Genomic DNA, 15,286 nt, shown 5'->3' on the forward strand with positions numbered 1-15,286 from the left:
CCCGCTGGTTTAACGTCGTGGCTCCTCTTGAGAATAAGGGTGCGTAAAGTCTGTGGGACATAGAGCTTTGTCCCTTTCCATGCTAGGTCATCCCTTTTTGTCAAGAGATGTTGATTGTCTCGGAACCAGGGGTCTGTCAGTGTTTCATTTTTTAATTTTGCAGTTAAGTCACTTGCGAGTTGGCCCTGCTGGTCACGTTCTTGCCGTCTGGTGATCACTTGAGCCGCTGCTTGGGTGGAGGGGATGATGGCATTCACTACCTGCTCCCGCTCACTGTTGCATTGGGGCATCCGGGAGAGGGCGTCAGCCAGGAAATTCCTCCCTCCTGGGATGTGCTTAAGCTTGAAATTGAAACGATTGAAGTATTGAGCCCACTGGACTTGCCTGGGCGACAGTTTCCATGGGGTTTTTAGGGCCTCCAGGTTTTTATGATCAGTCCAGACTTCAAATGGTTTCTGGCCTCCCTCTAGTAAGTGCCGTCAGGTCAACAACACCCATCTTACTGCAAATGCTTCCTTCTCCCACGCCGCTCATCACCTCTGCGTGTCGGTGAGTTTGCGGGAGGTGTAGGTGCAGGGTTGTAGATCACCTTGGCTGTTCTTTTGGAGTAAAACGGCTCCTACTGCCACATCACTTGCATCTGCTTGGATGACGAAAGGCTGTTCAGGATCAGGGTGTTTTAAGACAGGTTCTTTCGCAAACATTCCTTTTAGCGTCTTGAATGCCTGTTGGCAGGTCAGATCCCACTGTAGGGGTTGTCCCAGGTGGGGTTTCGTCATTGGGCTTCCTGTCTTTAGGAGGTCCATCAAAGGTTTGGCAATTTTTGCGAACGAGGGGATGAATTGTCTGTAAAAGTTCGCTAAACCTAGGAAGCTTTGCAGTTGTCTGCGGGTGCGAGGGGGCTGCCATTGTAGAACTGATTGGACCTTGGCTGGGTCCATTTCTATCCCCTCGTTTGATACTCGGTAGCCTAGGTAGTCTAACCGTGATTGGTGGAAATCGCATTTTGACAGTTTGACATACAGGTTTGCCCTCAGCAGTTTTTCCAGCACTTGGCGGACGAGGGGTATATGTTCGTCTATGGTCTCCGTGTAGATAAGAATATCGTCCAGGTAGACGAGGACCCCTTTGTAAAGGTGCTAATGTAGGACTTCATTTATCAACTGCATGAACACTGCCGGGGCTCCTTGCAATCCAAAGGGCATTACCTTGAACTGGAAACTACCCAGGAGACAGTTGAATGCTGTTTTCCATTCATCTCCTGCCTTGATGCGTACTCGGTAATAAGCTTCTCGAAGGTCTAGTTTGGTGAAGACTTTTCCTTTAGCTAGGTGGGCTAGCATGTCCTTCATGAGGGGGAGGGGGTATAAGTTGTGTACGCAAACGGCGTTGATACTTCGAAAATCGACCACCAGTCTCATAGAGCCATCCTTTTTCTCTTTAAAAAGGACCGGCGCCGCTATCCTTGGTTTTACTGGCTCAATAAATCCCCTTCGTAAGTTCTTGTCTATGTAGTCCCGCATTTCCTGCATTTCACGGGGCGTCATGGCATACATTTTAGGTTTGGATAGTTTCGCTCCCGGGATAATCTCGATGGCACAATCGGTCTCGCGGTGGGGGGGGTAGAATGTCACACTCGGCCTCGCTGAATACCTCTGCAAGGTCTTGGTACTCCCCTGGGATCTGATTTGTATTACAAGCGCTGGCGGGTGCGGCTGCCAATTGCTTCGCTGTACCTTCTGGGAGGGACCCTTGTGTTGGCGGTGTTTTCTTCTGCAGTGGCAGGCAGCTTTGGGGTCTCAGCATAGGAGGGAATTCTCCTGGTCGGGGGGGTAGGGGTTGGGGGGCCTTTGCTATCCTCAGCCTGCGGGTCCCCTCTTGCCACCAAATGATTGGGCCCCATTTGTCCAACCACGAGAGTCCCAATATGACTGGGTCTGTCATCTTGGGGGCTATTATGAAGCGGATCGTTTCCCAGTGATCTGCTAGTTCCAGTCTCACAGGTTCAGTCAAGTGTGTGGCGTACGCTCCCCCCACTAGGGACCCATTAACTTGCTCAAAGCGAATTGGTTGTTTGAGCTTTTTAGCTCGGATCCCCAATTTTAGAACTGTGGGTAGGTTAATTAGGCGTCTTGTGCTACCAGAGTCTATTAGGGCTTGGAAAGTCCCTTGGGTCCCTGTTTTGGGGGCTGTTAGGCGTATGGAGAAAAGAAAAGGATGGACGGGTCCACTCACCATCGGGTCGTCCTCACCTTTGTCCTCCGTGTCATAGGGTTCGGGGGACTGATCTCCCTCATCTGGGATTCCTCTGGTTTCGGTCAGGTGAGCGAAAAACTCCGGGCTTTGGGGAGCTTTCTGTGGTACGTGGGTGGCGCATTTGGGCCCTCGTTCCGGTCGTCCTTTGGGCGGTGGAGCTGGTCCCGGTCTAGGGGTTCCACATCTTGCTGCTATGTGGCCACTCCCCCCACATCTGTAGCATTTCAGTGGGTTCCGTGGGGCGGCTGGCCTCTGGGTGGGCTGTGATGTTGGGGTTTTTCATCTGTTGGGTGGTCTCTGGTCCGGTCGGCCTCTCTCCTTTCCATCTGGTGGTTTCAACATGTCATTTGCCCGCAGCCCTCTGTTGACTTTTATCGCTACCCGGAACCATTCGGAGAGTCGGTTTGGGATGTCCTGATAGGCAGTCACTTGGGAAATTCTCTTATCTAGGCTTGTTCTAAAAAAATACACCAGCAATCGCTCTGGTAGGGGAGGCAGTGTCCCAATGACTCTCCTGAATTTACGGATATGCTCTCTGATAGGCTTCCCCTTCTGCATTAGGTTTCTGAGCTCGTCTTCCACATAGGGGTCCTCCTCCTCCTCCTCATAACGGGCTCTCAATAGTTGCAAGAACCTGTCTGCATCTTGCAGCTGGGGGGCCCTGTTTTTGTAGAGGGATGCTGACCACCTCTTTGCTTCTCCCTCCAACCCTTCCGAAATAGCATTCACTAGGGCTCTGGGGAAAGGGTAGAGGTGTCCAAAACGCTCTATGTATATCTCAGCTGAATCGAGGAATTGGGCGAGATTGTCTGGGTCACCATCGAACTTCCCTCTGAACTTGGGTGGTTCCTCCCTCTCTGCCCTCTCCTCTCTGTGCTGAGCTCTGTAGGGCCGGCCTTGGTGTTGATAGTCCTCTGCCTCGTCTCTCATCCTGGGGTAGGGAGGTACTGCCTCATCTAGGCTCCGCTGCTTGCTGGGAGGGGGGGAACCCATGGATGCGTCGTTGGGCTCCTCCTCCTTCTGCTGTGGAGGGGGAAGTCCTGCGCTTTGGCCTACAGCCTCTTGGATCAACAGCCCAGACTGGTTCTCTCTTTTCTTTGGGTCTGCAAGATGGCCCCTCCCCCTGAAGGGTGGCACGGTCAAATTTCTCTTTCAACCCATCTATGGGGCTTTCGAGTGGCTTCTTTAAAATTTCTTGGTGCTTAGTTTGTTTCCTGGCTTGCTCCCATTCCCATAGCCAGGTCGCCCTTCCCAATTCACTTAGGGGTTTCCCTTTATCTTTCACGTTTGGAAAGAGAAATTCAGCCTCGGAGGCTTTTGGCACAGTCCCCGGGTACTTAATCTGGCTCCTGTTTCTTGGCTTGAAGTTCTGCCGAGGGGGAAGGCGGGGAGAGTTGAGCCTTCGTACTTTCCAAACTGGCTGGGATCACGGCCGGTTCTCCTCCCGTTGCTTGAAGCAGGCTTTCCTCCGAGAACTTGGCTTCAGCCATAGTGTCCGGAGATAACCTCCAGTCCGACCACACGTCTGGGAGGGAGCGGGATGATTTAAAATCAGCCAGCCTGGCTTTGGAGGAGTTTTGGCTGTCTCTCAGGTTTCGCTGCTATCTTAAATAAACTTCATTCTCAAACGCAAGGTCTCTAATGAATCTTTTTTTTATTTAAGAATAGAAAGAACGACATCCCTGAACTCTTTGTGCAGCCAAAACTGGCACCTCCTTCCAAACCCCTCCCTTTCCGTTCTTCAACCCCAATGTCTCATTGGCCATCGTGCAGATCCATCTCTTCGTCCCAAGCACTTTCTTTTCACAGGAATTCCCCCCTCCCTCTGTCACCCAGGTAACGCTATCTACTGAAGAGCAGGAAACTAGGTAAAAGTTCATCTCAGCATTAAAGCAAAGCTTCTCCCTCTCTCATTCATGTCAGCGCTGGAGGAGATCATAATTTGGAACGCTGACACCCAGACATCTAATCACTGATTTATGCTGTTTTTATGCTATTGGGGTAATAATATTTTTAAAATCTGTTTGATAATTGTGAGCTGTCCACATCTTCCAATCAGAGGAGCTGACAAATGTTAAAAAATAAATGTATAATATTACACCTACAAAACATGTTTGACTTTTCATTTCCATGATCATTACAGCAGCTTATTGTATCTGTTCTCAATTTTATACCAATGTTATATATGTGAATATTCTTTGGCTGCTTCAGGCTCTCATATCTGTGTCTCCTGATGAGGAAACCTATGATGAAGAAGACTGTGCTTTCTGTTTGGAGATGCTTTTGAGGATTGCGCTGGAAAATAGGTGAGCCATATAGATGCCATTTCACCCTTTGATATGGCAAAAACTGTTGAGAACTTTCAATTTTACTTGATAGCATTCTCCAAACTGGAAACTCAGGTAGATTGTCAGGTTAAAGAGTATCCCTAATAGCAATTAAATTTGATTATTCCGTTCTTAATGCCATGGAGAAAATCTATATTGTTACTAAGAGTCAATGATGACTTATTGGCACATAATGAGGCAACTGTGATGGAGAGATTTTCATATCAAATTCTGCTTGATCTCCACCAATTTATCCCCATATGTGACCCATTTTTTTAGTGTGAAGCTGACTGGAAAGTGATACCTTTCCACTAATTACTGGTACTACTTTATTTACAATTGTAATTGAATCCAGAATTACGTTTGTAAGTCTTGTCAGTTTTAAGTGGTTTACCCCATGACCACACTGGATTTTACCATCTCTTTTGCAGCAGTTATTAAATGTCTTTTTTGCAGCAGTCATTATTTGCAATAGATATTTTTTGCCAGAAAGCTGAAATATATGCTGGTTTCTTCAGGGCTGGGATTCAGCCGGTTCGGGCAAACTGGTAGTTCCGATGAGCAGTTGGTCCCGCCCCTGCCCTTTTCTGTCCTATATTTCCCTGTTTTTTAGCCCAGCTGATTCGCACGGCACAGCAGATTGCCGCACATCAGCTGTTTTACTCACCAGCTGACCTAGAAGGTAAGTTTTTAAGCTTAAAATGGGCAGTTTTTGAACATAGCACATGCGCGGGCAAAGCGCGCACTCATCAAACAGGTTGTTAAACCGGTTGCATCCCACCACTGGGTTTCCAGCAAAAACTTGTAAATAGCTGTCATAGGACTAATTATGTTTATGTCTATGTGTATCTCAGATACATGTGTTAATTATCTGCTGTCCTTTATACGCATGCACACATATAAAAGGGGAAAACCCTGTAAAGTTAACATTTCATTGAAGGTACAAAACTGTTCCTATAAGCCAAAGATTTAAATAGAATTTTCTTTACTGATACATCTGAGTATTGATCATTTAATAAAAATACATCAAATATCTCAGTCTTCTCACCATGAATGGACTTTATCAAACTAAAAGCCAAGTGTATTAGTTCTAATCACCTCAGTGTGTAACTAATATTACAATATTGGCATTGTATTAACAAGCAAGAGAGAAAGCCGTTCTTTATCAATCGACTGATAACATCTCTCAAGAATAATTTCTGGCTAGGCGTTGTATAGAAACAGCAGATACTATCTCTTTAATTGATAAGCAGCTGAATATAATTAATGATAAATTGAGCTCTCTTTAAAGTCTGCTATATCTATCCAAAAGTAACCCTTTAACAACTAAGAAAATTAACATCAAACATACTCCTATAAATAGTTCAAAAAATATTCTGTACTTTCTTCAAGCATCTCAATTTATACTTACCAAGTATAAGTGGAGTGGGGCTGTGACTGCCCGCAATGACGTTTGCATGTGTGGAGTCACGAGCGCCTGCGACAACCCTCATGCAAGTTGGGCTGCAAGAGCCCGTGTGATGCCCATGACGTTCACAATGCTTGCATGCATTGCGCACACACATTTGCATCAAGTAGCTACTTACGTGGCCCGGCAGCCAATAGGCCACAGCCCAGTAGTTGGCCATGGCCCACAGGTCGAGGACCCCTGGATTAGCGGACCCTAATTTTGGCTAAATTATGTATTTGATTTGTATCTTGCCTTTATTTTGTACAACTCAGGGCAGGGTACATAATGCTCCCTCCTATTTCTCCTGCAGCAGCAACCCTATGAGATGAGTTGGGCTAAGAGTGGCTGTCCCAAAATCACCCAGCCGGCTTCCATGCTTTAATGGAAGACCAGAATTTATAGTCCCCTAGTTAAGGCCAGCACGTTAACCAAATTGGCTCTGAATAAATCATTCACATACATTGATCACAAATTCCCACTATCAACTGCCTGGAATAAAGCCTGTGTTTGATTTATTTTTTCCCCACAATACTCTTTTTCTTTCCCTTTCTTTATAGGGATCGTGTGACTTTCGTTTGGCAGGCAATGCGAGATCATCTTTACCATTTATGTATTAATGCTATGGAATACTGTTGTCTAGTGGAAAGAGCAGTAGTGGGTCTATTGAGACTGGCAATCCGACTTCTGCGCAGAGAAGAAATAAGCGCCCAGGTAAATACAGTTCTGTGTGATATGTCAGTTTTCTGAAGGGACTAATTTTGTTGTGTCTCTTCAGTATTAGTTACTGCGAATGTTCCAATACTAAAAGTATCATTGGTCCATATGTTAAGGGCAGGGGTGAAATGCTCCCAGTTCGGACTGGTTCAGGCAGATATTGAGGCTGGTTCGCCTGCCCTCCCGGAGCATCGCCATGCTGCTGCCGTTCGCTTTCTTCCTTCTCCCATTGCAGAATGAAAGCAAACGGTGGTGGAGTTGCTTTGGGAGGTTGCTTCACGTAGGCGGATGTCTGTACCCAGGCAGGGAGGTAGAGTGGCAAGAATGGCGGCAGCGGGCAGGCGGATGTCTGCACCCAGGCAGGGAGGTAGAGTGACAAGAAGGGCTACCTGCACTGGCCCGCCCAGGTAAGCGCCGCTGCTCAGGGCAAAGGGAAAGTGCTGCGGGCTCTTGGTGATGCGGCTGGGCCTGGCCATCCCCCACGTGGGGGGCTTCTGTCCCTCTTGCTCTGCTTCACTGCTGGGAAGTGGCGGCGTGGCTGAGCCTCCCTCCCCTGGAGTGCTGGACTCCGCGGGCCGAGTTCCTGGAGTGGCGCTGGTGGTCAAAGAGAGCAGGCAGGTGGCTGGATGGGTGGGTGGGAATCCAGTGGGCTGCCTTGGAGCCCCAAGCCCCACAGAGCCAGCACGGGAGGCACAGGTGGAAGGCGGCCTTTTCTGCAGCATCCCCCTCCCCTCTTTGGATCGCCCTGCGGGGGGGCTCTGCTTTTGCAGAAACGGGGTGGGCAGTTTGTACGGAGGATTCGCGGGGGATGCGCAGCCCTCCGGGATGGAGAGCGGGGCAAGCGAAGGCTCTGAGGTTCGCTTGGGCAGTCAAATCAGATGGTGGAAGGAAACTCAAAGCGTTGGGGGCTTCAGAAGGACAGAATGTGCTTCAGAATGTGCAGCTCCTGGCTCTAGCAGTGAGTGACGTACGTGATGTCAAGTTGGCATGCCCACCTGGTCACATGACCACCAATCCACACCCACCAAGCCACGCCCACAGAACCAGTAGCAACGATTTTTAGATTTCACCACTGGTTAAGGGTAAAATTTCTGCCTTTTCTTTTGGTTTTTCGTTTTGACCACCACGAGAAGTATTTCCAAAATTTTTCCATGTTCTTTCAGACATCTGTTGGACATATTCACATATACAGTATTCTCTCTCCCTTCCTCCCTCCCTCTCCCTTCATCTCTCCATCTCTCTCTCTATCTCCCAGTTTGAGATTCTCGTTTTTACTCCTTCTATTATCTTATCAAGTAGACAGATAAGACAATCAGACTCCTTTTTCATGTTCAGAAAATATTTATAATTACACCTAACAAATAAGCAGAATGGCTCACTCCCTTGGGTTTGGTGTTACACAGCCTAGTGCGCCTGTCTTAAAGTAGGAGCATGACAGTATAGCAACAAAATTGACATAAATAACCATGCTTCCTACTATACTAAAAATAGTTAATAGTTAATAATGCTTTCTAATCACATTACAAAATTCTGAAGGTACAGGAAATGACTACCCATTTGTTTTTTAGCACCATTTTTCAAATTCCACCAAACTGAGGGCTTTTCAGCCATGCTATAGTAGTATCAGGAGGGTCTAGGACAGTGATGGCTAACCTTTTTGTCATCGCGTGACAAAAGCAGGGGGAGCTAGGGGCGTCATGCACGCACGTGCCCATGCCCATAATTCAATGCACCCCACCACCATCCTGCACATGCGCCCGCAACCCCCCTGTACTCTCTCCCCCACTTTTGGCATGTGATGGCACGGTGGGCCCAGTAGGCCCATTTTTTGCCCTCCCCAGGCTCCAGAGGCTTTGTAGGAGCCTGGGGAGAGCGGAAACGGCCATCCCCACCCCCCTGGAGGCCCTCCAGAGGCCAGAAACAGCCCGTTTCCCAACTTCTGGTGGGTGGGCCCGGAAGGCCCGAAAATCAGCTGGCCAGCACACGTATGCACGCTGAAGCTGAGCTAGGGCAACGCTCGTGTGCCCACAGATATGGCTCCACATGCCACCTGTGTCACACGTGCCACAGGTTCGCCATCATGGGTCTAGGACAATTGACTGTCGCCACATTACCCCAGCCACTACACTGTGGCCCCTCCTGCCCCAGCTAACCTACCGCTGCCCTTAACCCCCGCCACTCCAGGTTATGCCTTTCTCAGCCACTGCTGAAACTTACTAGACATGAACTCTGTACCTGTGTCTGTTTGTAATTGACATACACTTTGTTTATACCTTCTCTCTACAAACATTACCCACTGCTAAAATTGTTGAAACATGTTTGTTTTGCTTTTAGTAAATAACAAAAGCCATACCTTGAGAAATCATCAACAATTACCAAAGCAAATTTAGCTCCTCCCATGGAGGGGAGAGATGGCCAATGAAATCAGCATGTACTAACTGAAATATTCTTTCAGATTTTCTGCCACTTCTTTTGCTGACAGGGTATATTTTCGATTTGGCCTCCTTACAAATTGCACAATTCAAATAGTTGTCACAATCTTTTACATTCAAACCTACAGCCAGATCAGGCATTTTCTGCAATACTTTAAAGCTTGCATGACCCAGCCTTCTGTGTAACAAATATGCAAACTCATTATGCTTTGGTTCATTAGAAAAGATTGTTTGCATACTGCCACCAGTTTCCTTGTGGTTCAAAACATATCAATTGTTCAGTTTCAAACTTTGTGCACACAAAGGGTCTTTATGACCCTTGCAAAAATTACCTCATACCCTTCATTGTTTAAGCAAGACACACTCAGCAAATTTTGATCTAAATCTGGTATCCATAAAATCTTATCAAACAATATACCAATACATGGTATGTATACTGTTCCTTGGCACTGTACAATGGAATGATTACAGTAGTGAAATCCAAATTTTTTTACTACCGGTTCTGTGGGCATGGCTTTGTAGGCATGGCTTGGCTATGTGGGCATGGCAGGGGAAGGATACTGCAAAATCTCCATTCCCACCCCACTCCAGGGGAAGGATATTGCAAAATCTCCATTCCCACCCCACTCTGAGGCCATGCATGCGCGCGCACGAACCTCACCCACCCACCCCTCTCCTGGCACGCAATGGCAAAAAGGTTAGCCATCACTGCCCTATACAGTTTTCTGGTGAGAGTTACTTTTCTGCTTCTTTTACATAAATTCTGTGTAGGGCAAGCCAGCATTCCCTAGCAGATGTTAGCATGTAAAATTATGCTGGCTAGTGCTTTTCCATTTTGCCTTTTCTGTTTCTCATTGAGATCTGCTGGAGAATTGCTTACAACTGTCCACAAATCCTCACTCCATATAAATACCTTCATCCTTAGGCTCCATGGGACATTATTCATCTTATAAGACAAGCCAAAGGAAGTCATCCTCCCATTTCTGTAACAGATACATCAGGCTGTCTTTACAGGCCAATTTCCCTCAGGTTCACAAAGAACCTTTTACCTCAGAGAAAATAATACTGGTGCTTCAGTGCATTTCTGGGCCCATAACCTGCCAGAATTGCATAGCAGCTGTCCAAATGAAGTTAGAGACGCTGACATGAACTTGTAGTTTTATATAAATAAATATATTTTACATCTCTATTTACAGCAAACAAGATAGTCAGGCAAACAAGAGCATCATGAGGTAAATCACAGAGCATACAGGGCACACAGGAAAAAAAGGCGGGGAAAAAGGGAAACTCTTCACACCTACAGCAGCCAATCACTGCGCACATTGCTTCACGCAGGAGCCAGCACTCTCCAACCAATCAACTATAACTGTGTGTTCCAGCTCACTGCACAACCCCACTGCTCCAGATGCTAAATTTAAATATCTTAACAGGGCTGCAGTGGGTTGGCTGGGGTGGGTGTGGATGTGTGTGGACACAGTGAAGTGGCCACAGCAATGTGGCCATGACCAGTTGTCCCATTCCATATCAGGATATTGCTCTCTAGAATAACAAAGGCTGTGGGTTTTGGAAAGTTCTACTCCTTTATTAGGGGCTCAGGTTGCCAATTATTAATATTTCCTATGAGAAAAAGTAATCAGATTCTTTCCACATTTGTTTGAAGTTATGGAAGTTTTTTGAGATGAAGCCACAAGGTTGATCAAACAATAGATTACCCCACATAAATGTCAGGAAAGGAGATATCATTTGCAATATCATAGCGGTGCAACAAATGTCTGAGGTGATTCCTTCATTTCTGACATCCACTTCAAATCTATTTCATTTAAACATAAACTTTGTAAAGATTTAAAACTTTACATTTTCATATTCTTTATATATAATATTTTTAAATATCAGTCACTCTGTGAGTGAGATAGGTGGCCTCCAATAAATAACCAGAGATCTATTTTATTACAGATCTATTATTTATTACTACTTACCTTTTTTTTACTTTATTCATGTTTCAAAAGTAGGAATAAATTCAGAAGAGAAAGCTTTGTGATTGTTCACCAGGCAAGAAGATACAATTACAAATCTAGTTATTCTTCCTATAATACAGGCTTGAATGTGCTGCTAGCAGTTAACAAACATGAATCTGGTACAGGTATAATTTACATTTCTTGTAGTTACCATGATTTCTCTCTGACTAGGTATTGCTCTCCTTGCGAATCTTGCTCATGATGAAACCCAGCATGTTAAACAGGGCAAGTCATCAGATTGCATATGGCCTTCATGAGCTTCTCAAGACTAATGCTGCCAATATTCACTCTGGAGAAGACTGGTACACACTCTTTACTCTCTTGGAATGCATTGGTTCTGGGGTGAAACCACCCCTAGCGCTGCAACCTACAAGAACAGAGAATGATACAGGTAAACTGGTCATTGGCAATGGGTTATCTTGTTGAGAAGCATGCTACCAATGTTAACAGTTGTTGCTTCATTCCATTTTGTTTAATTATTTGTTTAAGGAGCTCAATCAGACAGTGAGATCTCCTATCATCCAAATGAAACCAGCCTAGATCGTGGCTACACTTCTGATTCAGAGGTATATGCAGATCATAGCAAGCAAGGTAAATTGCATCGTTCTGTCACTGATGTAGATGTGGTGAACAGTGGCTGGCTTGTGGTAAGTAATTTTGAGTGTTTTGCTCTCTTTTTATGTATCTGAGATGAATGAATAGTAAATAATTAAGGGTTTTTGCCATCTATTGTTTGAAAAAAATAAATAAAAGGATCATATCCCTCATTTACCATGTTAAAAGTAATTCTGCATCTGTTCTAAACACTGTTCTAAGCCCTCAACAGTGGTTAAGGTAACACTGAGAATTATGTTTGGTAGCTGGGCATGAGCAGGCTTCAAACATAGCCCATTGTTTTCCTAAATCAAAAAATAGTTTGGTTTGTTTCCAAGACAAACCAGTTCATTGGTCCTCTATCTCATTCACTGATTTCTCTTTTTATGTTGTGAACATAAGAAGCTACCTTATCTTGAATTATATTATTAGTGCATCTAATTATTGCTTATATTGTCCCCAGGATTTATTTACTAATGTTTGCATATGTGTATGAGAAACCTGCTATATCTATTTTTATCTATACACATCTATACACAGTCACATAAACATACACATATACACATAAACACACAGAGGCTGGCTTTTAAAGTTTTAAAAGTTGAAATATTATAAATGTTTTACAGGAGATATTTTAAAAAGAATTTAGTATTAGGAAGAATGCTTTGGCAGCAACTTTATAATATTGTCCTGCTCAGTAAATATAGCTGAAAGCCATATGAGTCTTCCAGGCTTGGAAGCACTAGCTGAGGGAATTGGTAAATTCTTACTCTCAGCTTAAAATCCCCTGCAGATTTTAATTCCTACATTATAGATCATCAGTACTTGTATTCTAATCAGTACTTGATCACCAGTACTTCTATTCTCAGCTAGATCCTTAGTCCCTGATTGCACTCAGTCCCATTTAAATGCTCCCCAAAAGAAGGCAAATGGACCAGAAGTGGGTTTCAGCAGGTTTTGACCAGTTCTGGAGAACCGGTAGCAGAAATTTTGAGTAGTTCGGAGAACCGGTAAATACCACCTCTGACTGGCCATCTATTCTCTGCCTCCCAAGTCCCAGCTGATCAGGAGGAAATTGGGATTTTGCAGTATCCTTCCCCTGCTACATCCACTAAGCCACACCCACCAAACCATGCCACGCCCACCAAGCCACACCCACAGAACCGGTAGTAAAAAATTTTGAAACCCACCACTGAAATGGACCTATATGTTTGTGACTGAAGACAGCAAAAACATGTGTATTATCACAGGCATCATGCCTGTGAACTAAGTAGGGTGACCTAGCTGTATTCATACAGGGCTATAGGAGGAAAAACTTAGAGCAGCAGTCCCCAACCTTTTGGGCACCAGGGACTGGTTCTGTGAAGAGAGGTTTTTCCGCAGACCAGAGGGGGCATGGTTTCGTAAGCTGCCTGCATCCCATGGGTGGGGCTTCACTTGTTTGTGCGTCCCGGGTTCTGGCATGCCGTTGCCCAGTAATGATCCACAGACTGGGATTGGCTTAGAGTCTTGGAACATCACCCAAAGTAATAATTGGAATTCAGTTCCCATTGTATTGAGACTTCTGACAGAGGTATGGAAAACTGAAGATGACTCAGTCAAAGTAGAATTGATGACCATGACAAACTTGAAACATCTCTGGATAAGAAGAAAACAGGAAATCATCCACATATGCTTCAAACAGCTGCTTATTGCAAGGAGTTGTCTATCAGATAGCAATTTTCAGCAGGCTTGAACATTATGATACAATAAGATTACCTGTCTTGCTCACAAACCTGGGGGGGGGGATTTGTGAACATTAAGTTCACAAACCTTACTTTCTAATCACTTTCAGAAATTGCCTATTAATCATCTTAAATATACTAGAAATGTTTGGAACAACAAGCTTGTAAGTCATGTGATGTTTTATCTTCAACTCTAAACAAAAGAAAAATTAATTATAAGAACTTGACGAATATTGAAACAAACAGCAAAAAATAAGATATAATCTGAGATAAATTTGGAATATTGGCCTTTAATAAAATTTTGGAAATAATTATAAAAAATAATCAGCTTCTCATGGAATAGAGACTTAATTTGTCTATTATAGTTATTGCAAGTCATAATAAAGATGATGATTTTAGAAAATGGACACTAGAGGACACTAAAGATTCTAAGCAGAAGGGAAAAAAAACCCTATTCTTGATGTCAGTTAATACTGGGATTTACAAAATGACAAAATGTTATAACATCAGAAATATTAAAGAAAATCTTTGAAAACAGACCCAAAATTAGTAACAATGTCAATACTTTTGGTATTAATGTCTGTTTTTATGGACAAACTATATCTTAAAAATTTTAATGAAGGAATGACGGATGTGGAAAAAAATTTATCTGACATGACAGAGAAACTACTGAAAGTAGAACTACAAATGAGAGGCCAAAATAATAATTTGGAAAAGTACATTTGCTTGATATAAAAAAATTAAGTTTTAAAAATTAAAAGGAAAGTAAAAATGATAAAACAAGATTTTTAAACCTGGATTTTTTGTGGGGGGAGCTACAAAAGAAGGTTGGTAAAACCTCTGTCTCATGGGATAAAGGTTGAAGAAAAAATCCTACAGCAATCATTGAGTTAAAAATTAAGACAAGTAATAAAAGGGAATATAAAGTTGGTTTATTTGATCAAAGGTAAAGTAAAACTTTTTCACAAAATTCTAGCAAACCTTTCTGGACTTTTTGCTGATGCAAGGATTGACAAATTGATATTTTATGAATTTGCTTTTAGATCGGGGATGGGATATGGAATGAAAAGCGATCTGTTTGTAACCTAAAGGGTGTGAAGAGTTATTAAATTGGTTTATAGTTGTGATGAAGGTTGGAAGTCTATTTCTTTTCCTTTTTTTTATTATATTCATTCTTTTTCTTCTTTTTTCTCTGCACTTTTTGTTCTTTTTCTTTTTGTTTCTCTAAGTTTAGTTCTATTACTTTCTACTATTTTTATATTTTTAAATAAAAATTATATTTAAAAAGCAAATTGACCAGTTAGAATATATGATTTCCTTTAACCTTTGAATAATCTCTATTTCACAGGTTGGGAAAGATGACATTGATAATTCAACCATGGCTGGACTTTCCAGACTAGGAAATTCTCCCCTGGTGAATCAGTATAGTCTGACTGTGGGAATGGACCTGGGTCCTCATAATACCAAATCTCTCATGAAGTGTGTTGAGTCCTTATCTTTTATTGTGCGAGATGCAGCTCATGTAACACCTGAGAACTTTGAGCTGTGCGTCAAAACAATCCGCATCTTTGTGGAAGCCAGCCTAAATGGAGGTAAGCCAGATTTCTATTAGTTTCTATATGGCCCAAAAGCTCCAACTACTGCTACTATTATTACTACTACTACTAATGTGTATTATTATTGTCATAATTTTATTTTAAACAGCAAGGAAATATTTATATAATCTAGATGACTTGGACTCTCCTTAGAGGGAGCAATGCCGAAGTCTAATTTA

General features: G+C 43.7%; 1 protein-coding gene across 7 annotated transcripts in view; it reads left to right on the plus strand.

The window, feature by feature from the left end:
• Positions 1-15,286, plus strand: part of GBF1 (golgi brefeldin A resistant guanine nucleotide exchange factor 1) — a 420,074-nt gene that overhangs the window by 292,548 nt on the left and 112,240 nt on the right. For all 7 annotated transcript variants that reach the window (XM_034435246.3, XM_087872320.1, XM_087872323.1 and 4 more), the window contains 5 exons: positions 4,468-4,562; positions 6,591-6,744; positions 11,366-11,585; positions 11,684-11,841; positions 14,861-15,104. In XM_034435246.3, the coding sequence (XP_034291137.1) occupies positions 4,468-4,562; positions 6,591-6,744; positions 11,366-11,585; positions 11,684-11,841; positions 14,861-15,104 (871 nt within the window). The remainder of the gene's footprint in view (positions 1-4,467; positions 4,563-6,590; positions 6,745-11,365; positions 11,586-11,683; positions 11,842-14,860; positions 15,105-15,286) is intronic.

Source organism: Pantherophis guttatus, chromosome 6 (genome assembly GCF_059756535.1).
Source record: "Pantherophis guttatus breed Tessera chromosome 6, ASM5975653v1, whole genome shotgun sequence".
Taxonomy (NCBI): domain Eukaryota; kingdom Metazoa; phylum Chordata; class Lepidosauria; order Squamata; family Colubridae; genus Pantherophis; species Pantherophis guttatus.